At 44.9% G+C, this 25,830-nt stretch overlaps 1 protein-coding gene across 1 annotated transcript in view; it reads right to left on the minus strand.

The window, feature by feature from the left end:
- Positions 1 to 696: 696 nt before the first annotated feature.
- Positions 697 to 25,830, minus strand: part of capns1b (calpain, small subunit 1 b) — a 64,885-nt gene continuing 39,751 nt past the window's right edge. The window contains exons 5-11 of the mRNA XM_043681035.1: positions 23,747 to 23,804; positions 21,937 to 22,001; positions 16,033 to 16,101; positions 12,749 to 12,827; positions 9,215 to 9,331; positions 4,789 to 4,847; positions 697 to 1,548 (exon numbers count right to left, since the gene is read on the minus strand). Of these exons, the coding sequence (XP_043536970.1) occupies positions 1,522 to 1,548; positions 4,789 to 4,847; positions 9,215 to 9,331; positions 12,749 to 12,827; positions 16,033 to 16,101; positions 21,937 to 22,001; positions 23,747 to 23,804 (474 nt within the window). The 3' untranslated portion in view covers positions 697 to 1,521. The remainder of the gene's footprint in view (positions 1,549 to 4,788; positions 4,848 to 9,214; positions 9,332 to 12,748; positions 12,828 to 16,032; positions 16,102 to 21,936; positions 22,002 to 23,746; positions 23,805 to 25,830) is intronic.

The raw sequence follows: 25,830 nt of genomic DNA on the forward strand, positions 1-25,830 counted from the left end.
GCCTTGGCAACATTCTGGGGCCAGGTAACTGAACGGCCTATTCCACACAGTTAACGAGTGTCAGGATGAGAAAAGGCACGGCCCATCTCTGCAATTAAACACGGTGTCAAATGGCTAAATGTGTTGAACCACCTCAAAAAGGCAGGACTCAGAATTGGTTTTACTTGCAGACAAATTTGGGTTTTGAGAACGCTAAAACAACGGAATACAGGTTTTAACAAAGATTGATGAAATAAAAATGTCTTTTCCCAAATGATATTAACAGAAAGCCATTATCTCGCCAGTACTGATAAGTTGTATCGCAACTGAGAAAGAAACTGACCAGACTGATTGCATTGCTCTTGTGTAATACATCACAGACTTGACAAACCAATGGCTTACTAGCTCAAACGGAGTAATAATCAGGGAATGGGCCCTTGTACATTTGAAAGGTTACGAAGCCTCCCCAAGCTCAGGCACCCCTCCATGAAGAAGGAAATGTATTTCCAGAATTCCAATCTTTGGACCATTGGCACAAGCACCTTCTGCAACACCATCATTTGCTGGGGCTGCTTTTTTGTGCAAAGGGAGAGGCTGCAATGAATTGCCAGGGGGATCATAAATAAAGTTGCTTATACTTTGGGCATAAAGCAGCAAGAATCAAACAGCAGACAGACAAGTGACAGCACTCAATAGATCAAGTTCCTGTACACAATAGCACTTAAAAAAACCTTTATAATACCCCACAAAGTACAAAGCACAACATTGCAAGAATAAGCTTGACCTTTCCAAAGCTCCAGTTACTGGCAAACAGAACTCGTCTGTTGTGCCCCACGGAGCATTCATTAAATGCCATTCATTAAACGCTCCTTGGCACACAACATCTCCCCACCCCTCCACACACCAGATTCAACAAGGGATGCTTTCAAGTTTGGCTTCTCCATAAAATAAGGAGAACAAATACTCAAGGGTGTGAATAAATCTTAAAACTACAGCTTCCGATCGGGCTGTGACCTTTAACATTGTTTAAAAATAAATTGCTTTCCTCAGTCTTTTAGGCACACGCACAAGGAAATATTCGAGGGCAACAGATTCAAACAAGAAAGGAAAAGCTCAGTTGTTGGAAATTGCAAGCAGAAAGCTCACAAGAGAATGAAAAGATGGTTTTTCTCCAAGAAGCTTGTGGATCTGAGAGGGGGGGGGGTCCAATGGTCAGTGATACTGACCTTTAATCTCCCATTTCCAAAGCTCATTCTCAACAAGACCTTTCTTTCAAACATTATCTTTTTCTTGATTTTGGCAATCTCAGAAGAAAGTAGTCTTGAAGTTTGGAATGGTCAAGGTTAACCACTGTGCTTCCAACACGCTGAGTTTACAGAGATCTCAGGAACAGTAAAAAGCCTACATGCAGAAAAATATATTTTCACCCTCTTCCCCCCACCCCTCCATCCTCAGCCAAGCAAAGGGCTATTGCTCTGATAGATAAGTAGTGACAAGGAGATCTTCAGTTTTCTTTGATGAGCTGATCCCAAGGCGTTTGCTTTAGGAATACATGGTGAGTTGTAGAAACTAAAAGAGAAAATGGACAGTCATTAGCTTTTTTTTTGTGATCAAAGTGTACTTTACCATGATTATTGACAAGGTAACCCACACACATCCAATAAATGTGTGGCCACATCATCAGATTAATACGCCAGAGATCAGAACAAAAATAAACAATTGCAGATAGGAACTCATATCTTCACCATGGCTATTTGAGATTTTCAATTCCATTTGCAACAAAACCAGGAAATTAAATTTTTAAATGCTGATCAAAGTGACTGAAGTTCTTGGTGGTCAAACCTCCATACCCTGAGGCCCAGCATAAAAGGGAACCAGAGAGGGAGAGACAGACAGACAGGGCGGGTAGGTTGGCTCAGTGGTTAGCACTGCTGTCTCACAGAGCCAGGGACCTGGGTTCGGTTCCAGCCTCAGGCGACCGTCTGTGTGGAGTTTGTACTTTCAGCCATGACTACACACCCCTCTGTCCAGATTCAGTCCCATCCTCAACCATAAAATAGACCTGGCATCACTCATTTGCAGTTTTTCCCTGTATCATCTGCTCTTCTGTCACCCAGGAAGCTCCACATTTCTTTGTTATTTCCTCCCCTGCCCTTTGCGAAACTGTACCCCAACTGCCTCCTCTTTACAAGGCAGTCCCCAGTTCTGGTACAGGCCACTTCTGATCACAAGTTGCCAGGGTCAGATCCGTTCCCATCCCACGGTTGCTGGTGCCATCTCAATGATTTTTCACTCTAGGCTGCTCCTTTTAGGAGTAAGAGTAGACCATTCAGCCCAATCGAGCTTGCCTCGCCATTCGAGATCATGGCTGGTCATCTCATCAATACCTGCACCTCCATATCTCTTCCTGCTATTAATTTCCCAGAAACCTATTGATCTGTCTTGAACTTGTTCAATGATTGAACTTCCACAGCCCTCTGGGGTAGGGAATTCAAAAGCTTCACCACAGTCAGTAAAGAAATTCCTCCTCAGAGCTGTACACACCACTGGAACAGGCCCTCAGCCCACAATATTGTACTGAATATGACACCATATTAAATCAAGCCTTCTGCCTGCCCTTGACCAATATCCCTCCATTCCTTGCATATTTGTGTCCTTGCCTAAAAGTCTCAAAAACTTTGAACAAGGGGCAACACGGTGGCTCAGTGGTTAGCACTGCTGCCTCACAGCACCAGGGTCCCAGGTTAGACTCCAGCCTTGGGTGACTGTGCAAACTCCACACAGACATTCTCCCAGCGTCTGCGTGGGTTTCTTCCGGGTGCTCCAGTTTCCTCTCACAATCCAAAGATGTGCAGGTCAGGTGAATTGGCCATGCTAAATTGTCCATAGTCAGAGGGAATTGGGTCTGGGTGGGTTACTCTTCGGAGGGTCGGTGTGGACTTGTTGGGCCGAAGGGCCTGTTTCCACACTGTAGGGAATATCAACCTCCAGCCCACCTCAGCAACATATTCCAGACTTCTATCACTCACTATATAAAAATGACTTTCACATTTCCTTTGAGCTTTTCCCTTCTCACCTTAGTGCCCCCTAGATCTAACATTTGAACTCTGGGAAAATGATACTGACTGTCAACCCTCTGCTGCTCCAATTTTTCTAGCCTCTCCTTAAGCTCACCTCAGTCTTAATCATCTTACTTCTTTATTCTGAGCTTGCGTCTCTGATTCTACAGCCAGCAGCCAGGGAGAACATCCTGGCTACATCCAGCCTGTGGTGAATTGTCTAAGTTTCCCAATGAGATTACCTAACATTCTTCAAAATGCCCAATTGCTCCTCAAAAGACAATCCTGCCAACCCAGAAATTAGTCCAATAAATCTTAGAATTCCAGATAACACAATTATTGCAATCTCCTAAAAGTTGCCCCACTGGCATTTCACCCATCCCATTCTCGAGAGTCAAACTGAGCATACATAGTGTCAAATATTCTTCGGAACTCACTACAAACTCTGTCCTTCACTTGATTACAATCTCTGAGTCAGCATGGACAAGTTTGATTAGATTAGATTCCCTACAACGTGGAAACAGGCCCTTCAGCCCAACAAGTCCACACCGACCCTCCGAAGAGTAACCCACCCAGACCCATTTCCCTCTGACTATGGACAATTTTGCATGGCCAATTCACCTGACCTGCACATCTTTGGATTGTGAGAGGAAACCGGAGCACCCGGAAGAAATCCACGCAGACATGGGGAGAATGTCTGTTTAGAGTTTGCACAGTCACCCAAGGCTGGAATCGAACCTGGGGCAGTGCTAACCACTGAGCCACTGTGCCGCCCAAGTTGGACAGAAGGGTCCATTTCTGTGCTGTATGACTCTCTCAAAAGAGAAAGCAGTTTGGTGGAGGAAACCTCCAGGACTTATACACGTAATTGTAAGGTCCTAGGGAATGTTGCTGAACAAAGAGGCCTTGGAATACAGGATCATAGTTCCTTTGCAAGTGGAGTCGCAGGTAGATGGGATAGTGAAGGCGGCGTTTGGTATGCTTTCCTTTATTGGTCAGAGTATTGAGTACAGGAGTTGGGAGGTCATATTGCAGCTGTACAGGACATTGGTTAGGCCACTGTTGGAATATTGCATGCAATTCTGGTCTCCTTCCTATCGGAAAGATGTGAAACTTGAAAGGGTTCAGAAAAGATTTACAAGGATTGGTCCCGGGTTGGAGGATTTGAGCTACAGGGAGAGGCTGAACAGGCTGGGGCTGTTTTCTCTGGAGCGTCAGAGGCTGAGGGGTGACCTTATAGAGGTTTATAAAATCATTAGGGGCGTGGATAGGACAAATAGACCAAGTCTCTTTTCTGGTGTGGGGGAGTCCAGAGGGCATTGGTTTAGAGTGAGGGGGGAAAAAATATAAAAGAGATCTAAGGGACAAGAGAGTGGTACGTGTTTGGAATGAGCTGCCAGAGGAAGTGGTGGAGGCTGGTACAATTGCAGCATTTAAAAGGCATCTGGATGGGTTTATGAGAAAGATATAAAAGGGGCCTAAGGGGCAACTTTTTCACACAGAGGGTGGTAAGTGTATTGAATGAGTTGCCAGAGGACGTGGTGGGGGCTGGTACAATTGCAGCATTTAAAAGGCATCTGGATGGGTTTATGAATAGGAAGGGTTTGGAGGGATATGGGCCAGATGCTAACAGGTGGGATTAGATTGGGTTGGGACATCTGGTCGGCATGGCCGGGTTGGACCGAAGGGTCTGTTTCCATGCTGTGCACCTCTACGACTAATGATTGTACTACTGGGGATATGATCCTACCTCCACTATGTTCACTTTGATGGAGCCATTGCCGTCTTTATCCAAAGCCTTGAACGATCCTGCAAGTGAAAAAAGACAAGGCAAGGAATGATTAACCAGCTCTGCTCAACAGTGATGTGCATTTATATAGTTTCTTTAAATATAGATAAAATGTCACCAATCACTTCACAAAACCTATTATCAAACACATTTGTTAGGGAGTCACTTAAAGAAATTGTTAGGCCAACACTTAGTCCTAAGACAAGGGCTTCAAAAGGACCATCTGGAAAAGGAGGGCAAGGGGTTGAGCAAGGATATTTCAGAACTGTGGGACTAGACAGCTAGAGACATGATGAAGGGCTTTTGCTCGAAACGTCAATCTTCCTGATCCTCGGATGCTGCCTGACCTGCTGTGCTTTTTCAGCACCACTCTAATCTGGACTCAAATCTCCAGCATCTGCAGTACTCACCTCCACCTCGCTAGAGATAGGACCAGCAACAAAGGATAACAGTAATGTATAAGAGGCTAGAATTAGGAAAAAAAAAGCAAAAAAAGTTGAAGTTTGCTGATCTGGTGGAGGTTTGAGAACACAGGACAGGCCAGATATTGTGGAAGGGTTTAAAAAGGACAACTATATTTTTAGATTTCCGACATAAGAGCAGAGATTGGTGGGCAACCTGGACTTGACATGAATGAGGACACAATCAGAGTCTTGAATTAACTTTAAGTCCACTTTTTCTTTTTAAATACAGGGGCTAATTGATGCTGTTCACGAGCCTTGAAACCTGAACACATGGTGTCTAAAACTTTCAGATTAAGAAACTGAGGAAAGTGGGAAGGGGGATAAATAGACCAAAGAATTGTCCTTTAATTAAAGCAACAATTACGGAATGCACTATCTGAAGTGGCAGTAGGGGTAGATTCAATAACAGCTTCTATAGGAGACAGGAGCAAACCCTAACCCTGCTCCACTATTCAATATAATCATTCATCTCAATGCCTTAAATCCTGCCACTTCCTGTACATTCAGCCAAAAGAGCGTAATCTCCTGGAAAACACAAGGTTTTGGCCTTAACCATTTTGTGGAAATGAACTCCAGAAGTTTCTCAACATCCAAGTATTTTCTTCACGCATCTCACTCCTAAAAGGTTTACCCTTTATCCTTAAACTAAGGCCCACAGCTCTGGACTCCCCACAATCAGGGACAGCCTTCCTACATCTACTCCATCTCACTGTTAGAATTTCATAGATTTCTACGTGATCACTTCGGTGAATACAATCCTAACCAAAGTCATTCTCTCTTCATAGGAGTCAGCCCTGCCAGGAATCAGTTCAGGAAACCTTTGTTACAAACTCTCAAAAGCAGGAGCACCCTTCCTCGTAAGGTGACCAGACGAGCACACAATATTCCTGGTGTGGCCTGTATAGTCCAACATGCAATTTGATTAGATTAGATCCCCTACAGCATGGAAACAGACCCTTTGGCCCAACAAGTCCACACCCACCCTCCAAAGAGTAACCCACCCAGACCCATTCCCCTACCCTACCCTGACTAATGCACCTAAAACAATGGCGAGTTTAGTCTGGCCAAATCACCTGACCTGCACTTTTTTTTTTGGAGTTTGCCTCCTACACCTGCATGCTTACTTTCAGTGACTGGTACACGGGGACATTCAAGCCTTGCTGAACATTTCCCCTCTTACTTGCAGCCCTTTAAATAAATATCTGCCTTCCTATTTTGATTACCAAAACAGTCAACATATTTTTCCCCCATTATCCTGCAGCTGCCATGCATTTGCCCCCACAGCCTGTCCAAGTCACATTACAACATCTCTGCATTCTCCTCACAGCTCACTCTTCCACCCAGCTTTGTGTCACTTGGAAATTTGGAGATACAGGTAGACAACCCTTTATCCGATATCCGAAAATCTCCAAAGTCCGAAGGTTTTTTGTAAAGTTTTTTTTCCCTCGTTAACAAGGATGTTTGGTGTGCAAACAGTTAACCCAAGTCGACACCCACTCGATGCATGTCACTGTGATGTGTCTGCTCCTCCTGTAAGATTTTTTAAATTTCACCAAACTGTCACTTACTCTGAAATTCGAAAAATTCTGAATTCCGAAAAATAGCAAGTTCCAAGCATTTCAGATAAAGGATTGTGCACCTGTACTACACTTAGTTCCTTCATCCAAATCATTAACATATATTGAGAATAGCTGAGATCCTTAAATTAATCCCCAATGTACCTTATTAGCTATTGCCTGCAATTCAAAAAATAAAGACCCATTTTTTCTTACCATTTCCTGCCTAACCAATTTTCTATCCACCTCAATACAATACCCCCAATCTCATGCATGTTAATTTTGCACATGAATCTTTTACATGGCACAGTGTCAAAAGCCCTTTCAAGGTCCCCAAAAAGCTAATATCCATTAGCTCCCCATGCTCAACACTTTTAGTTACATCCTCAAAAGAACTTCAGTAGATTTTAGTGGGCGGCACGGTGGCACAGTGGTTAGCACTGCTGCCTCACAGCGCCAGAGACCCGGGTTCAATTCCCGACTCAGGTGACTGACTGTGTGGAGTTTGCACGTTCTCCCTGTGTCTGCGTGGGTTTCCTCCGGGTGCTCCGGTTTCCTCCCACAATCCAAAAATGTGCGGGTCAGGTGAATTGGCCATGCTAAATTGCCCGTAGTGTTAGGTTAAAGGGGTAAATGTAGGGGTATGGGTGGGTTGCGCTTCGGCGGGTCGGTGTGGACTTGTTGGGCCGAAGGGCCTGTTTCCACACTGTAAGTAATCTAATCTAATCTAATCTAATTTGTCAAGTATGATTTCTTTTTTGTAAATCCATGCTGTGTCTGATCTATCATTATTTCCCCTCCAAGCGCGCTGCTATAAAATCCTTGGGAATGAAGTTAGGCCACATTTGAAATATTGTGTGCAATTCTGGGCCCCCTGATATAAGAAGGATGCTAGGAAATCTGAAAGGGTTTAGAAAAGAATTACAAGAATGTTGGAGGATTTGAGCTCTAGGGAGAGACCAAAAAGGCTGGGGCTGTTTTCCCTGGAGCGTCAGAGGCTGAGGGGTGACCTTATAGCTGTTTATAAAATCAAGAGAGACATGGATAGGATAAATAGACAGCCAAGGTCTTTTCCCTGGGGTGGGGTGGGGTGGGGGGTGGGGGAGGGGAGGAGTCCAAAACTAGAGGGCTTCGGTTTAGCGTGAGAGGCGAAAGATATAAAAGGGGCAAATTTTTTACGCAGACAGTCGTGTATGGAATGAGCTACCAGAGGAACTGGTGGAGGCTGGTACAATTACAGCATTTAAAAAGGCATTTGGATGGATATGGGCCAATGCTGGCAAATGGGACTAGATTAGGTTGGGACATGTGGTCGGCATGGACGGGTGGAACTGACGGGTCTGTTTCTGTGCTGCAAGACCCTCTGAAAAGGGCGACCCAAACACAAAAGAATGAAATGGCCTGCTCTTCAAGCAGCCTGACTCTGCCGTTTACAGACTTTAAGCATCTGTTGATCATCTTCAAACAAACTTACACTAAACAAAATAAAACGGTACAATATTAGCCTGAGGCTGCAACTAAGAAGCATAGCTCACTTCAGAAAAATGCCTTTTTATCCACAGCTGTCAAGTAGGTCCAGATGTGAAACTAAAATTCTGCTATCAACACACTCAATACATTCCCATTTGGGAAGTCTTGTGATTTGGATCTCACTCAGTTCCTGCTAAATGCAGCAAACAGCCAGGACCTGTCACACTGTATTCTATCTCTCTGAACTGTAGCCTGAATCCTTGCATCGAGTGACCAGGCAAAGGAACCCCATCACATACGGCGATCAGATTTACTGCACCAAACCTGGCCATTCAGACCAAGTGGTTTCTGCTCCCCAGGCAGCTCCTCTTTTCCACACCCTAACATTTCCCCTCACTCATTATCATAACCTTCACTGCTTTCTCCATCATCTCACTTCCCTTTACTATTTACTTCAACCACTCCCTCAGTTTCGCCAATTCCACATGCTCACCACTCCCTGGGTGAAAGAGGGTCTGTCCATCCATCCATCTTGTGTTTTAAGAGCCCTGAGTTTTCAATCACTGCACAAATGAATACCTGCATCTACCCCCCCATTAAACCCCTCAATCAGATCTCCCAGTCCTGCTTTATTGGAGAAGATGGGGCTGGGTCTATTCTGATCTGGAGTGTAATGGGTCAGTTTCAGAATGTCCACATCTGTCTATTGTACTCACTCAATATCAATTCACGTGGAGACAAGTATGCACAGCACTCAGCTTTTTGTTGGTTTTATTTCTAGTTTCATACACAGCACATGCCTCAATATCGTCACTGAGCTGTGCCAGGCAGCAATGTCACAGGAATGGCTCCAAACTGATTGGTCAAGTTAATAGGTGCTAACAGAACCACACTTACTGAGCATGGCATCCAACCGGACTAAGCAGGAAATGTAGTTGTCAAAGTCCATGTCACCAGACTCATTGGCATATCGGCGATACAGCAGTCGGTAAAGTTCATCATTCAGAGGATATCCTTTGCACAGAAGGAGACAGAAGTAGAGAAGGTTAAATGTCAAAATCCAACCAAGCAATGATAAAAGAACAGTAACATATTTCCAAGTCAGGATGAGATGAGATCTGGAGGGTGGTGCAGAGAATTGGCCATGCTAAATTGCCCATAGTGTTCAGGGATGTGCAGGTTAGGTGCATTAGTCAGGGGTAAGTGTAGAGTTGGAGATGGATCTGGGTGGGTTACTCAGTCAGTGATGAGAAAGCTTTTCAAGGCTATTTTCTGCAATAATGGATTTTTAAATTATAAATACCAATCGGAGGCTGAGAGCATAGGCGGCTTTTGGAACAATCTCAGTACGTCGAGTCTCAAATAGTACAGAGATATTTCAGTCAACAGAGCTGAACTACCTATTTGATAGTGCCTCAAGTAATCAAAAAAAATTGAATAATGGCCCCATTTTAAGACACTTGTAAAGGAGTGAAAGTCTAAAAAAAAACAACTGTTTGAAAGTACTTTTTGCAATTGAAGGTAAAGGGAAAAACCAAAAGGTTTCCTGTTGTGCAGAAAGTAATTCAGGGCGTAGGTGCAGTGAATGCAAAAAGAAGTGAAAAGGTGGGATAGGATGAAAACTCTATCAACCTTAAAACTGGAGAAGAAAATTTGGTTCAAACAAAAAAAGACAAGGTCAACCAAAATCTTCTATTGTCAGAGCACTTGAAAGGGACACAATGAAGGAACACTGAAGGCATTTTTATTCGAGTCCCAGAGACATATGCACTAAACAACCCCACAGCCCTGTGGCTGACTACTTCAACTCCCCCCTCCGCCAAGGACATGCAAGTCCTGGGCCGCCTCCACCACCAAATCCAAGCCACCTGGAGGAAGAATATCTCATTTTCTGTCCTGGGACCCTCCAACCACACCTCATCAATGTCGATTTCACTAGTTTCCTCATCTCCACCACACCCCCCCTCATCCCAGATCCAACCCTCCAACTCCCCACTGCCTTCTTGAACTGTCCATCTTCCTTCCCACCTATCCACTCCACCCTCAACTCTGACCTATCACCATCATCCCCCCACCTCCACCTACCTATTGCATTCCTAGCTACCTTCCCCACACCCCAGCCACACACACCCCCTTCCCATTTATCTCTCAGCACCCTCGGGGGACCCCCCACATTCCTGATGAAGAGGTTATGCTCAAAACGTTGACTCTTCTGCTCCTCGGACGCTGCCTGACCGGCTGTGCTTTTCCAGCACCACACGTTTTGACTCCGATCTCCAGTCCTCACTTTCTTCTAAATAGTGAAGGTCATTTTTCCTAGGGTGAATTCCAAAACAAGAGGGCATAGGTTTAAGGTCAGAGGGGAGACATTTAAAAAAGGGACCAGAGGGGTAACCTTTTCCACACAAAGGTGATATGTGTATGGAACGAGCTGCAGAGGTGTTGATACAATTACATTGAAAAGGCATCTGGATGTGTACATGAATAGGAAGGGTTTGGAGGGATATGGGCCAAATGCTGGCAAATGGAACTCAGTCAGATTGGGTCTGCTTCCCTGCTGTACAACTCTAGAACTCTACGAAGGGTGACAGTCTGATTATCACAGAACATGTAATAGCTGTACAGAGTTCAACACTACACCAGACAAAATACTGTCATGACAGCCTTAGGAGACTTGGTGCTGTGAGAGTCAGTGACCAGAAGGCTTTTCAAGGCTATTTTCTGCAGTAATGGATTTAACTATAAACACCAATCAGAAGCTCAGAGCACAGGAGGTTTTCAGGGTGATTTCAGAGCATTAACTTCAAATATTATTGGAGATATTTCAGTTAACAGATGAACTACCCATTTGATAATGTCTCCCTATATTGGGCTGAAGTGAAGCAGATTGGAGCATCCACTCAGAGTTTCAGATTATCCCAAACAGAGATCAAGACTTGCAGTTTGGAGAGAAGGGGGAGGAGGGTCGTTTGTGTGTGCATGCGAGAGAGAAACCTGGGAGGAGAGGCAGTACAATGCAACTAGTAACGATGTAACTGAACCCATGACTCTGATGTCAGTGAGAGAAAGATGACAACAATCTATAAGGAGAATGTGAAGAAAGAGCTCTTCCATATCTTACACTGGAGAGCAGGGTTTCAGAACCTGTAGAGTGACCGAAGTATGCAAGGAGGTGAAGAGCCTCAGGGACAGTCTGTACAGCCAGCCGCAGTCAGAGACCTCCAGACCGTGTGCTTGCAACCATATTAGATAAAGCAGTGGTATACACAAAACATTAACTTCCTTCCTTCCTTTGCCAGTGCTGACTGATCTACTTCCAGCAGTTCCTGCTTTCTCTCAGAATTTTAGCAGCTGCAGCATTTTGGTGTTTTTATAGGTTGGCTCCAAACCTATAAAAAGCTGTTCGAAAGGTGCCCCATCTAGTGATTAGCAGTGGAATTACATTGACTGAGGGCAGTGTGTGGTCTTGCAGCACAGTCCCTGATCAGCTCTTCATACCCCTACCAGTGCGTTGAGAGAGCTGATCAATGATTACCAATTCCCCCAGTGCTTTCCTGAGTCTGAGGATCTACAGACTTCGGAGCACCTCCATCTGCAAGTTCCACTTGAACTCCTGTTTATTGATGTGGAAATATATCGCTGTTCCTTCACAGTGTGTTAGAATCCTGAATCTGCCTTCCAAACAGCACTATGGGTCTACCTACACCCCACAGAGTCCAACTTCACCTTCAAAGGGCAATTAGGGATGGACAATAAATGCTGGCCTAAGCGATGCCCTTAAGCTAGGCAGGAAAAGGAATTACCTGTAATTGTTGAAATTAAAATCAGAAGTCTCATGACACCAAGTTATAGTCCAACAGGTTTATTTGAAATCACAAGCTTTCAGAGCGCTGCCCCTCTGCGGGTGAAGTGACTACACCTGACAAAAGGAACAGGGCTCCAAAAGCTTGTGATTTCAAATAAACCTGTTGGATTATAACCTGGTGTCTTGTGACTTCTGACACAGTCCACCCCAATCCAACCCAGGCACCTCCACATCAATGAAATTAAAATACACAAGACAGAGCCGGATCATTTGGCTGATTCACAGGCTCTAGCCCACTCTAGTTATCTCCTCTCACCCAACCTCCCATTCATTGTTCTTAACGTCCTCATCCAACCTGCCCTTCATTTAAGTCTATACTAGTCACCTCACACCTTTCACGTTGTTGCATGCCCTACTGTCTTAGCACACTGAAGGGTCTCCTGAATTCCTGATCAGATTCAAGCTAGGCAGGGAAATGTTGAGAACTACTCCCTCATAGTACCAGCACTGATGGGCTGAATAGTCTCCTCCTGCATTATAACACATGTATGAATGTGCCCTTGGCACTACCTTCTCCCCACAGCCCCCTCCATGGAGCTATAGGTCAGTTGATCAACATGTCCTACCTGCTGCTTCAAAAGCCCCAGGAAGCTCTTGGCTGTTAATGGTTCCTGATTTGTCGGCATCGAATCCTTTGTAGACAGCCTGTGGGGGGTGAATTACATATTTAGTTCAAACTGCATACAGGGTCAGGATGATTAGCGAGGGCACAGATTCACTGGGAGGGTGGGGGACAAACAGTCCAAGCCACACATTTGACACAAGTGCACAAATTTAGACAGAAAAGCTATTGGAAGATATACACATCTCGCCATTGATTGCCAGCAGGAGGCAGTAGGCAATTAGTGGCAGATAGCTAGTCGCACCGTTTTCAGTCTCCACTCTGTAAAATAGTCCAATGTCATCAGCCAATGTAAGCGCAGCATGGGGGCTCAGTGGTTAGCACTGCTGCCTCACAGCACGAGAGTTTCCTCTGGGTGCTGTGGTTTCCTCCCACAAGTGCAGCTTGGGGTGAATTGGCCGTGCTAAATTACCCATAGTGTCCAGGGATATGCAGGCTAGGTGGATTAGCCGTGGGAGGTGGGTTTGGGTGGGATGCTGTTTGGAAGTTTAGTATGGACTCAATGGGCCAAATGGCCTGCTTCCACATAGTGTAGGGACTGTTTCCCCAAACTAGAAACAGCTCAGCTCACAGACCAACGTGGAGAGCATTATATCACTGCAGCAAGATTCAGTGATTGTCTCCAAGGAGATTGTTGGAACAAGGTTGCTGTTCACAAGCAGATCTGGGAACATGACCAAAAGGCAGGTATATTGAGCTGGGAAAAGTCACAGTCCAGGCTGACAAGAATGACACTGGGTTAGAAAGCTGGAGTGACAAGCTTCGTTTCTGTAGACCAGGCCTGTACTTCCTTCGCATATAACAAATCCGAGGGAGCTTTTATGGTGCTGTGGTAGCGCTCCTACCTCAGGGACCAGAAGGTCGAGATTCAAAGTCCAACCTGCTTGGACATTTGCCATAACACCCTTGAATAGGCTAAATAATTTTATTGCAGATTAAGGGGACATCTAATAAGGTGTTTAAAATCTCAGACAGGGTAAACAGAGACACCATTCACTCTGGTGACAGTACCCAGAACGAGATGAGCAGGTTAAATTTAGAACCAAGGCCATTCTGATGAAAACCTGTACCCACAACTCCTCCCACCCAAAAGCTGCTGAAAATGCGAAAACAGAGATGGATATGTATTTTTTTTCCACCGGGGAAAAGGTGTTAAGATTTATGGAACCTGTGGGGTTGAATACCAGACCAGAAAGATAGGGAAGTGAGTTGGAGGGGGCAGAATAACAGACTCCCAATAATAGAGTCACAGATGTACAGCATGGAAACAGACCCTTCGGTCCAACCCATGCATGCCGAGCAGATATCCCAACCCAATCTAGTCCCACCTGCCAGCACCCGACCCATATCCCTCCAAACCCTTCCTATTCAAATACCCATCCAAATGCCTCTTAAATGTTACAATTGTACCAGCCTCCACCACTTCCTCTGGCAGCTCATTCCATACACATACCATCCTCTGCATGAAAAAGTTGCCCCTTAGGTCTCTTTTAGATCTTTCCCCTCTCACCCTAAACCGATGCCCTCTAGTTCTGGACTCCCTGACCCCAGGGAAAAGACTTTGTCTATTTACCCTATCCATGCCCCTCATAATTTTGTAAACCTCTATAAGGTCACCCCTCAGCCTTCGACGCTCCAGGGACAACAGCTCCAGCCTGTTCAGCCTCTCCCTGAAGCTCAGATCCTCCAACCCTGGCAACATCCTTGTAAATCTTTTCTGAACCCTTTCAAGTTTTCAATGCTTCGTCTTCTTAACAATTGCAATGTAAACTTTTCATTGCAGAAATGGAGTGCCTTTTTGAAAAAAAAAATCAGTACTCAATTTGTAAAATTGTAAATGTCACATGGAAATTTAATGTGGAAGAGTGGGAAATGATCAGGGGTGGGGGGGGGCGGGCGTGGGTGTGGAGGGAGGTGGAGAGAGAAATGAGGAGGAAACATAAAATTGTAAAAAGGAATTCAGGGGGAGGATGACCCAGGGATATACGGACACATATATCAGGTGGGGGAGTCCAGAACTAGAGGGCATAAGTTTAGGGTGAGAGGGACAAGATACAAGAGGCCTATGGGGCAACTTTTGCACACAGAGGATAATATCCTGAGAGTGAGGGCAGGGGAGGGGAGTTGTAGGTTCACTCAAGTTGTTAGGGTCTGGATTATCCGAGAGTGAGGGGGGAGGCAGGTTCACTTTCTTGTAGTAATGACAGGGATTTTCTAGTCCTATCCATCGAAGGAGTGCTACTCGACCGGGCAAATCTCCCAAGATCCAAATAAAATCTGACATGTCAAACATGGGATTTGCAAAGCTGCAAAATAGAAGTAATCAAAAAGGGTATATAGAGAAAAGGATAACAGAGAGATAGGGAGCTATAGGGAGTCCTCCACACAAGAGGTGAAAGTTATACAAAGTAGAGTCAATATTTGTACTACAGTAGACAACCATCACGGGACTAACTTCATTCCAGAAAGAAACTGCTCAACATTGTCCAAGAGTGAGATATTCACCAATGGGGCAGTACGGTGGCTGAGTGGTTAGCGCTGCTGCTTCACAGCACCAGGATGCCAGGTTCGATTCCAGCTTCGGGCGACTGTCTGTGTGGAGTTTGCATTCTCCCAGTGTCTGTGTGGGTTTCCTCCACATGTTCCAGTTTCCTCCCACAGTCCAAAGATGTGCAGGTCAGGTGAATTGACCATGCTAAATTGCCTTCGATGTTAGGTGCACTAGTCAGAGAAAAATGGGTCTGGGTGGTTTACTCTTCGGACGGTCGGTATGGACTTATTGGGCCGAAGGGCCTGTTTCCACAATGTAGGGGAATCTAACCTAATACTGTTGGCATTGTACTGCCAAAAGTCAGCTTTAGCAAAGTATTGATGTCAGTCATAAAGACTCACTGAGTGAATCTCACACACACAAAGTCTGAGCTAAAGCTACATTTACAGCCAGCGTCTGTATGCCTGTTTTGATGAAGAGTCACATTAACTCTGCTTTCTCCCCACAGATGCTGCCAGACTTGCTGAGTTTTTGTCAGCAATCTGTTTTTGTTACAGGCAGCGTGCTTGGTTTGGTTACCCAGTGAACACGGGACTTTTCTGATCCATGGCACAATAGTCACATTGAATCCAAAGTATGCCTGTTACAATGAGCCTGAGGGATGCAATCTCCAGTACATCTGAACTGCTGTGTACAGACATAGGTATGTGGACTTACTAACTTAGAGACATACATACCTGCCACTTCTTAATCTTATCCCAAAGGTATTTAAATTCTTCAAAGCCCAGCCTTCCAGTGCTGTCAGCCTGAAATCGATGGGTTAAGGCAGTATAACAAATTCGGTTCAACACCAACAGATACCCCCAAGCCAAAACATTTGTGGAATTCTCCTGAACTTCAACATGAAAATAAAACCTCCATTGATCAACTGCTTTTCATCACCAGACGTCTCAAGGTACATTTTCAACTGCAGCCAATGTTGTGGTGCAAGAAGCACAGGCATATACAGTATATAATTCAAAAATAAAATTAACCCAGTACATCCAACACACCGAATCCAAAATCAGCAACTCAAGCAGCAGGTCTCCACAGTAATTTGAAAGGTCGAGTTGGGTTTCTGGAACGGGCTCCAATTCCTCACTGATGGTGAAGTTTACGGGTGGAACACAGGATATTGAGTGGGAGTTATTGATCAGAGACCAGCACTCAGATGGATACACCAATCACATCTAACCCACTTCACCCCGGCAGCTAGAGATCACGATACAGAGAAGCTGCACTAACTGAGCAAGATCCTCAGAGAATTAGGAGAAAGGTCTAATGAAGGGCTTATGCCCAAAATGTTGATTCGCCTGACCTGCTGGGCTTTTCCAGCACCACACTCTTGACTCTGACCTCAGAATTATCTGACACCAAGTCAAATAGGGAGACACTGGGCACAATTCATAGGTCTTAAGGAGTGACTTAGAGTGGGAGAGAGGCAAGAGAAGGATTGTCAGAAATGGGCACCCAGCCAGCTGGAAGCACAACCGTCAATGGCAGGGTGACAGAATTTTCCACAGGTCAAAATGGCAGGAGGTACAAGAGAGTTGCAGGGTTTGATGTGGAAGCCAAGGGAGGGAGGATGAGACTTTGGAGGGAACGGAATAGAAGGTGAACGGTTGAAACAAGGCAGCACTGAAGCAGAAGCCGATGAGTAGAGTGGTGGTAAGAGATTAGAAGTTGATGCATTAGGTCAGTATTAGAGCAGCAGATGGAGTCTGGGGTCTGAGCAAGGGGAGGACTGTTCCATAACAGCAGCAAGCTCTACCCCTGTACCACATTCAACATCAGAAAAATATTTTAAGCTGCTCCACGTAATAAATCAAATCAGGGGACTGAGACACACAAGGTGGTCAGTAGGGATAACCGACAGCTCAGTTGGATAGGTTTTAATACATTAACGGCGCAGTACAGGCCCTTCGGCCCTCAATGTTGTACCATTTTAAGGAGGAGTGTCTTAAAAAGATGGGAAATGGAGTTAGAGTGGGGAAGGAGGTTGACTGAAGGAAGGAGAGATTTTAGGTCCCATGCTACTGAAGGAACAGCCACCGATGGGGTACAATTAAAATCTCGGAACACTAGTTTCAAAGGTTCAGTAGTTAGCATTTTAGACCATAATTCTAAGGATAAGAGTGGCCCTCAGGTGAAAGTATAAAATTGGAGGAAGGTGAACTAAAAATATTAAGTAGGAACTAGGGAATGTATCCTGGGAGCAACTATTGGAGGATAAATCCACATCTGGGACGTGGGAATCTTTTAAAGGCCAGTTGATTAGAGTTCAGGACCAGTGCTCCTGTGAAAACTAAGGAGAAGGATGGCAAGAATTGGAAACCTTGGATGACAAGAGAAAAAGTGAGAGCTTCGTCAACAAGAAAAAGGAGGTATATGCAAGGTTGAGGAAACCAAAAGACAAAGAGGCCTCAAAGAATACAAAGATAGCAGGAAAAAACTCGAGCAAGAATTACGAGTGTTGGGGTGGGGGGGAGGGGGAGGGGGGAAGAGAGGGGAGTGGCATGAAACAGGATTAAGGAGAACCCAAAGGCATTTTAGATGGACGTTAGGGGCTGGGAAAGGATAGTTCCACTCAAGGGCAATTCATGCTTGGAGTCGAAGGCAGGCCATTGACAAGGTCCTAAGTGGATAGTTTGCATCAGCATCCACAGAAGGAGGAGGACATTGTGGATGGCGAGTCCTGGCAAGGCTTTGATGATATCCTGGTCCATTCAGCATTTTAAAAAAAAGTGATGGCTTTGGGCGTTTTGAAAGGATTAAGGAAGACAAATCCCCAGGGCCTGATGGGATCTATCCCAGAATAAGAAAGGCAGGCAAGGAAATTGCTAGGGCCTTGTACAAAATCTTAGTATCCTTTTTAGTCCCAGGAGAATTGGAGAATCATCAATGGCATCCCTTTGTTTAAGAGGGCAACAGAGATAATGCAGGAAACAGATGAGTTTTATATCAATGGTAGAGAAATTATTGGAGAATATTCTTAGGGACAGAATTTACTCACATTCGGGAAAATATTAGCATTAGGTAACACGATATTTGCAGAGAAGATAATGTCTCAATAACTTGACTGAGTTTATTTAAGGTAGTGACATAGATGATTGAGGAGGACAGGACAGTAGATGTTGTTCACATGGACTTCAGCAAGGCCCCTCATGTTAAGCTGATCCAAAAGGTGGCATCACATGGAAAAATCAGCTGGTAAGATGGATACAGAACTGGCTCAGCCATCAAAGACAGAGTGTAGCAGTTGAAGGCTGTTTTTCTGACTGGAGGTCAGTGACCAGGGGTGTTTCGCAGTGCTGAGACCCAGATGGTTTGTAATAGGTGTAGCAGATGATTCGTAAGATGGTGGATGACACAAAGATTGTGGGGAGCTGTGGACAGTGTGAAGAATTGCCAGAGGATACAGCAGGACAGAGATAGACTCCAGACTTGGACAGAGAAATGGCAGATGACATTTAATCTAGAAAAGTGCAAGGGGATGTATTTTGAAAGCTGTAATGCAGGAGAGAAGTATAACAGTAAACAGCAGAACCCTAAGAAGCGTCGTAGATAGAGATCTAGGTATACAGGTCCACAGCTCTCTGAAAGTGGCAACACAAATGGATAAGGTGGTTAAGATATATAACAAACTCACCTTCATCAGTTGGGGAATGGAATATAAAAACTGGCAAATCACATTAGGGCTGGACAGAACTTTAGTTTACCCATTTTTGGACCATTGTGTACAATTCAGGTCTTGGAGGCAATACAGAAACAGTTTACCAGGGTGTTACCTGGTTTGGAGGGCATTCACTACCAGGAGAGATTGGACATTCACTTGAATATCGAAGGATGAGAGTGACCTTATCGTAGTTTACAAAATTATGAGACCCATTGACATATTGGATAGTTAGACTCTGTTGTTATCCCCCTCCCAGGGCAGAAATATCAATTATTAGGGAGATACCCATGAGGTAAACGAGGGTAAGTTTAAACAAAAGAGAAAATGCTGGAAAATCTCAGCAGTCTGGCAGCATCTGTAAGGAGAGGAAAGAGCTGACGTTTCGAGTCTAACTGACCCTTTGTCACAGCTTTGACGAAGGGTCAGTTAGATTCGAAACGTCAGCTCTTTTCTCTCCTTACAGATGCTGTCAGACCTGCTGAGATTTTCCAGCATTTTCTCTTTTGGTTTCAGATTCCAGCATCCGCAGTAATTTGCTTTTATCGAGGGTAAGTTTAATGCAGATTTGTTTTTTAAAAGTATTAAGTGCTTGGAATATGCTGCCACTGGAGATGGTGGAGCCAGACACGACAGCAACATTTTGGAGACATCTTGCCAGGTACATGTATAGACAGGGACGAGAGGATTACGGATTGCATAGAGGCAAAAGGATTGTAGGTTACAAAGGCATCATCTGTCAGCACTGGCCCGTTCCTGTGCTATTTGTTTTTTATTGTTTTATAAGAGGCAAGAATAGGAAGCAGAGATATCTCAAAGGTGTTTGGCTTTGCAGGGTATAACAGAGACAGGGAGGGGCAAGGACACAGAGTGGTTTGGAAACATGGATGAGAACTTGGGATTGCCATCTACCTCTCAAAGAACTAGCATTGGTCAGCAAGCATTTGATGGGCAAATGGCAGTTGGCGTGAGGCAGAGTTTTCAATGACCTAAGGTTTGGAGCACGGTAAGTGAACAAAAGCTGAACCGTTAGGGAATACCAGAGATTGAAACCAGCCACCTGAGGGATAGCATGGATGTGCTGGCAGAAGCTCATCATCCCTGGGTTAAATAGGGCACCAATCAGATCCACTTGCCTTGGACTGTTTCCCAGAAGAGAGATGGAACTGGTGAAGAGTGAGAGATTTGGAATAGAGACACGAATCTATAGGTTCACACCTCTGATATTTTATTGGAGCCCATGAGTGAATGTCAGAGGAACAAATCAGATTGTTCAGCACTGCTCCAGAGAGGTGCTTGCAAGGTCAAGTCAGCTGTCATCAGTGCACATGAGAACCATGTTTCTGGATGCTGTCAGCAAGAGGTAGCAACAGTCGTTACGTAGGAGCAACCACTCGCTAATGGCTAAATCCTCGGCATACAGAGGCCAGTGGTGCAGGAATGGGAAGGGGCGTCACTCAGCTTTGCGTATTGGTCAACAAACACAGAAGCTGCAGGGTGAAGGGGTTGGTCTGAGTACCGACACAGGTGGCAGCTGGTGCAGCTCCGGTATCAATGGTGAAAATGGATGGAATTAGGAGAGAGTGGGTCCGCCAACACGACAACAGGGTAAATCGAGAAAATCACCAGCTTTGTGGTTGCAGGAACATCAACGGGACGAAGAACGTTTGTCACATGATGTTAAAAATCCCTCGCCCAACCCAGCTTAGATTCTCTAAGTTTATGCTAAGACCATATAAAAAAAACAAGAACAGGAGTAGGCCATTCGGTCCGTTGAGCCTGCCCCACCATTCAAGAGGATCATGGCTGATCCAGCATTCCTCATGTCCCCTTTCCTGCTTTTTTCCCCATAACCCTCAATTCTCCAACTGGTCAAGAATCAGCCATCTCAGCCTTAAATATACACCAGGACTCTACCCCCACAGCTCTCTGCGGCAACAAACTCCAAAGCACTCAATCCTCAAAAGAAAAGCTTTACCAGATTCTTAAATTGGTGGCCCTTTACGCCCCCTGCTCCTAGACTCTCCCATAAAGGGGAAACATCCTCTCAGCGTTTACCCAGTCAAGCCCCTTAAGAAACCTAAAATGTTTCAAACTCCTCAGTCTCAGTAAAGGTCACCATGACACTACTGATTGTTGCAAAATCCCATCTGGTTCACTCATGTTCTTGAAGGAAATCTGCTGTCTTTAACTGGTCTGGCGTACTTATGACTCCAAACCCACAGGAATGTGGTTGACTGTTAACTGTCCTCAAAAGGACACCCTTGAAAGAACTTTGTTTTATAAGTTTCCCTACCCCCAATGTCCTCTGTTGAGAGTCAGTGTCGTGAGGCACAGAAACAAAACTCTTCGTTCCAATCAGACCACGCCAACCATAACAACTAACTAGTCCCATCTCCCTCCAAACCTCTCATTCATTTACTTATCCAAAACATCTTTTAAACAATGTAACTATACCCATATCCACCATTCCCCCAGGAAGTTCATTGCACACACAAACCACTGTGTAAAACAAAATTTGCCATAGCTTTTTAAAAATCTTTCTTACCTTAAAAATATGCCATCTAGTCTTGAAATCCTCTACCCTAGGGAAATGATACCAGCCATTCAACTTACCTATCCCTCTCATGATTTTATAAACCTTTATGAGGTCACCTCTCAAACTCCTGTATTCCAGTAAGAAACGGTCCCAAACTATCCGTTCTCTCCTCATAGCTCAAACCTGGCAACATCCTGGTAAATCTTTTCTGAGCCCTCTCCGGCTTTAATAATATTCTTCCCATAACAGGGTGATCAGAACTGCCCGGTGGTGAAGTGTCGAATTTTTCTGCTGCAGCGAATAAAGAACAATATAGTGTTGGAAAGAGCCAAGGCCCTCAGCCATTTTGAGTCAAGCTGATAATCGGTTTTACCCTTTTCGAAAGGATACATCCATAACAGCAACCATACTGCGGCAAGACTCCAAGCTGAACCCATCAGTCTTCAGATCGGGATCTGTGACAGAGAATAAAACATTAGCAGAATTAAACAGTCAGGAAATCACTCTTTTACCCAGAGGAACAACCAGAGACCTGGCCAGATCAAAGACTGATATCTCTGAACACTGCTCAAAACTAAACACTGTTTTACCACTTCAGTTTTAATACAGCCATTGCTAAGAGCAACCAATTTCTCCGCCTGCAATCAACCAAAAAAAGGGGGTCTCTTTGAATACAAAAGTTATAATAATTAGAAAATGTCATTTTAAAGAAAGGGAACTCAAACACTTTTTCCACAGTAGGGAATTCCTGCTCAAATCTCTCCACTTATGTCTCATTTTCTTCCTTTAACATACTACCAAAACAAAATCTACATTTCCTCCCGGGTTTTGTTAAGTCAGATGACCATCGCCCTATGTTGCCCCCAGTGTCACATGATGTTCAACAATATTGTAAACCTTTTTGGGGCAGTTTCATCATGTTAAAAAAGGTGTTATAAAGCTTGTGTCCACCACATACTCCAGTCTCCAATTTGGGAGGCTGAGTAAGTAAGTTCTGGAGTTTACAGAAACAGGGGGAATCTCTTTGAAGAATTCAAGATTCTAAAGGGCCAGTCTCCGTAATGGTGACAGTGAAGTTATCATTTTAAAAAAAAAGCGCACACACTCATAACCTGATTCTCGAAGACTTTGGAATGGAAGACTGCCATTCTTACCTAGTGTGGCTTTACATAGGTCTCCAGACACACGCAGTGGACTCTGAACTGCCATCGGAAGTGCTCAACAATTCAACTGTACAAAACACCAATAGCTGTTCACAGCAGCTGCTCATCACCAAGAGAGGGCGATAGACATTAGAGGGACAGACAGAACCAGGGAAACCAACATCCAGGGAACGAGCCTTTAAAATATCCCATTCCCAGGATAACCAGCCCTCCGAAAGCAGAGTTTGATGTCTCACCAACTGATGTACCAGTCAGCACAGGGACAATTAGACACAGGGCAAAAGTGAGGATTGCAGATGCCGGAGATCAGAGTCTAGACTAGAATGGGGCTGGAAAAAGCACAGCAGGTCAGGCAGCATCCAAGCAGCAGGAAAGTTGATGTCTCGGGCAAAAACCCTTTATCAGGAATGAAGGCCTGACGAAGGGCTTTTGCCCGAAACTTCGATTTCCCTGCTCCTCGGATGCTGCCTGACCTGTGATTTTCCAGCACCACCCAAATCTGGACTCTAAAGGGGGAACTTATCATCTGACCTGGATCTCAACACACACACACACAAAAAAAGTACAAATTAAAATGCTGCGCAGGATTATTCAAATGCTTTCCAAGAGTTAAGCTATGGCACAGACTCCTGTTCTAGAGAGTTTAGCTTGTGGGCAATTCGATTGATACTAAAAGGACACAAATTGTGAGAAATTACTTCTGCTTATTCTAGAGTCCAGGGGCAAGAGGCATTTGTATTTAAAAACAAAATTGGAGCTACACCTTTAAGAAATGAAACGACGTAAACACTTCTTCATTGGCTGGTACACATTCGGACCTCTCTTCGAGAAATAACAATTGACGGCAAACCAAATTGCTCATCTTTAAACCAAGATGGTTACATTTGTGTTAGCCCTTGATATTGAGAAATAGGGATAGAATTAGGTCTCAGTTCTGAGACTCTATGTTGCTGATCCCTACAAAAGCAATTTAAATATAATTGCATCACGTGAAGACAGTGTCAAGGCCATGAGAAATACTAAAAGCCTATACTTACGTCTGCAGACAATCTTGTTGAGTATGTTCTTCAGCTCAACGGGACTCACCTCCATGTCCTGCAAAGAATCAAGACTCTTAGATCACAACAGAATCACTCAACAATTCACCAAGGTTCCTCTGACAACACCTTCCAAACCCACAATCTCTACCATCTCCAACATTAAGGGTAGCAGATGCATGGGAACCCCATACCCTGCAAGTTCCCCTCCAAGCCATGCACCATCTTGACTTGCAAGTATATTACTGTTCCTTCATAGTCGCTGGGTCAAGATCCTAGATTTCCCTCCCCACTGGCATTGTGGGTCTACAGCAAAAGGACTGCAGTTGTTCAAAGGGACAACTCACCACCTCCTCCAGGGCAGTAACTACTGGCACAGCCAGAAATATCCATGTCCCACATGGGAATAAGAACTATTTCAATTCCATTACTTTACAGGAGGAACAGAAAGATCAAGCCGCAAGATTTTCTCTTAAGACATTGCGGTTTTAATGTGAAACAAGTCACCCTGTTCTCTTCACCCTCCAATCCTCTAATGTCAATGAGAGGTCATTACGAGCTGGAAAATGGGTCAGGATCATTTCTCACATTGTAGCCAATAGCTGTATGGGTTTCATGCATTGAAATATCAAATAGCAGCTTCTGGGTTGAGTGGAGTCCATCTTGCTTCAATGGCTGATCCTCAATTGTACAGCAACAGAGAGTCCTGTTCCTCTACTCTCTTTGCTTGGCTCCCTTACCAGTCAGTGCTGACCACCACACACCATTCACTGCCAAAGGGTGGAATAGCAGCTCCTTCTCAGACAGGTAAAAACAAGGACTGCAGATGCTGGAAACCAGATTCTAGATTAGAGTGGTGCTGGAAAAGCACAGCAGTTCAGGCAGCATCCGAGGAGCAGGGAAATCGACGTTTCGGGCAAAAACCCTCACGATGAAGGGCTTTTGCCCGAAACGTCGATTTCCCTGCTCCTCAGATGCTGCCTGAACTGCTGTGCTTTTCCAGCACCACTCTAATCTAGAAACTCCTTCTCAGACACAGAATATAGAATTGCAGTGAAATCTCAGGAGTTCACCCCAGACACTGAACAGTTCTGGAAACATAGAAAATAGGCAGAAGTGGCCATTCGGCCCTTTGACCCTGTTCTGCCTTCAACATGACCATAGCTGATCATTCAACTCAGAGCCCCGGTTCCTGCTTCTCCCAGTACCTTTTGATCACTTTAGCCCTAACAACTATTCCAACATCTTCTTGAAAACATTCAATGTATGGGCCTCAACTGCTTTCCATGGCAGAGAATGCCACTCGGGGCTCCACTCTCTGGATGAAGCCATTTCTCATCTCTTCGCCCTTTCCCAGGGACACAGCAAATCACTCCACTCTGTGGGCAGCAATGGGAACGTTGCTGGAGAGGTTGCTTTATTGCAGCCGCTGAGGAGCAGAGGCAGGAGAAACGAGGACCCACTCCCTGCTCCTGGTACAGTATCGGACAGAGCAGCGAGGGCTGCAGCCCTGCCAACCCTACTTTGAAACAGTTTAAGGTGGATAAATCCCCAGGACCTGATCAGGTGTACCCGAGAACTCTGTGGGAAGCCAGAGAAATGATTGCTGGGCCTCTTGCTGAGATATTTGTATCATTGATAGTCACAGATGAGGTGCTGGAAGACTGGAGGTTGGCAAATGTGGTGCCACTGCTTAAGGGCGGTAAAGACAAGCCAGGGAACTATAGACCGGTGAGTCCGAACCCGGTGGTGGGCAAGTTGTTGGAGGGAATCCTGAGGGACAGGATATACATGTATTTGGAAAGACAAGGACTGATTAGGGATAGTCAACATGGCTTTGTGCGTGGGAAATCATGTCTCACAAACTTGATTGAGTTTTTTGAAGTAACAAAGAAGATTGATGAGGACAGAGCGGTAGATGTGATCCATATGGACTTGAGTAAGGCGTTCGACAAGGTTCCCCATGTGAGACTGATTAGCAAGGTTAGATCTCATGGAATACAGGGAGAACTAGCCATTTGGATACAGAACTGGCTCAAAGGTAGAAGACAGAGGGTGGTGGTGGAGGGTTGTTTTTCAGACTG

The sequence above is a fragment of the Chiloscyllium plagiosum genome, chromosome 41 (genome assembly GCF_004010195.1).
Source record: "Chiloscyllium plagiosum isolate BGI_BamShark_2017 chromosome 41, ASM401019v2, whole genome shotgun sequence".
Taxonomy (NCBI): Eukaryota; Metazoa; Chordata; class Chondrichthyes; order Orectolobiformes; family Hemiscylliidae; genus Chiloscyllium; species Chiloscyllium plagiosum.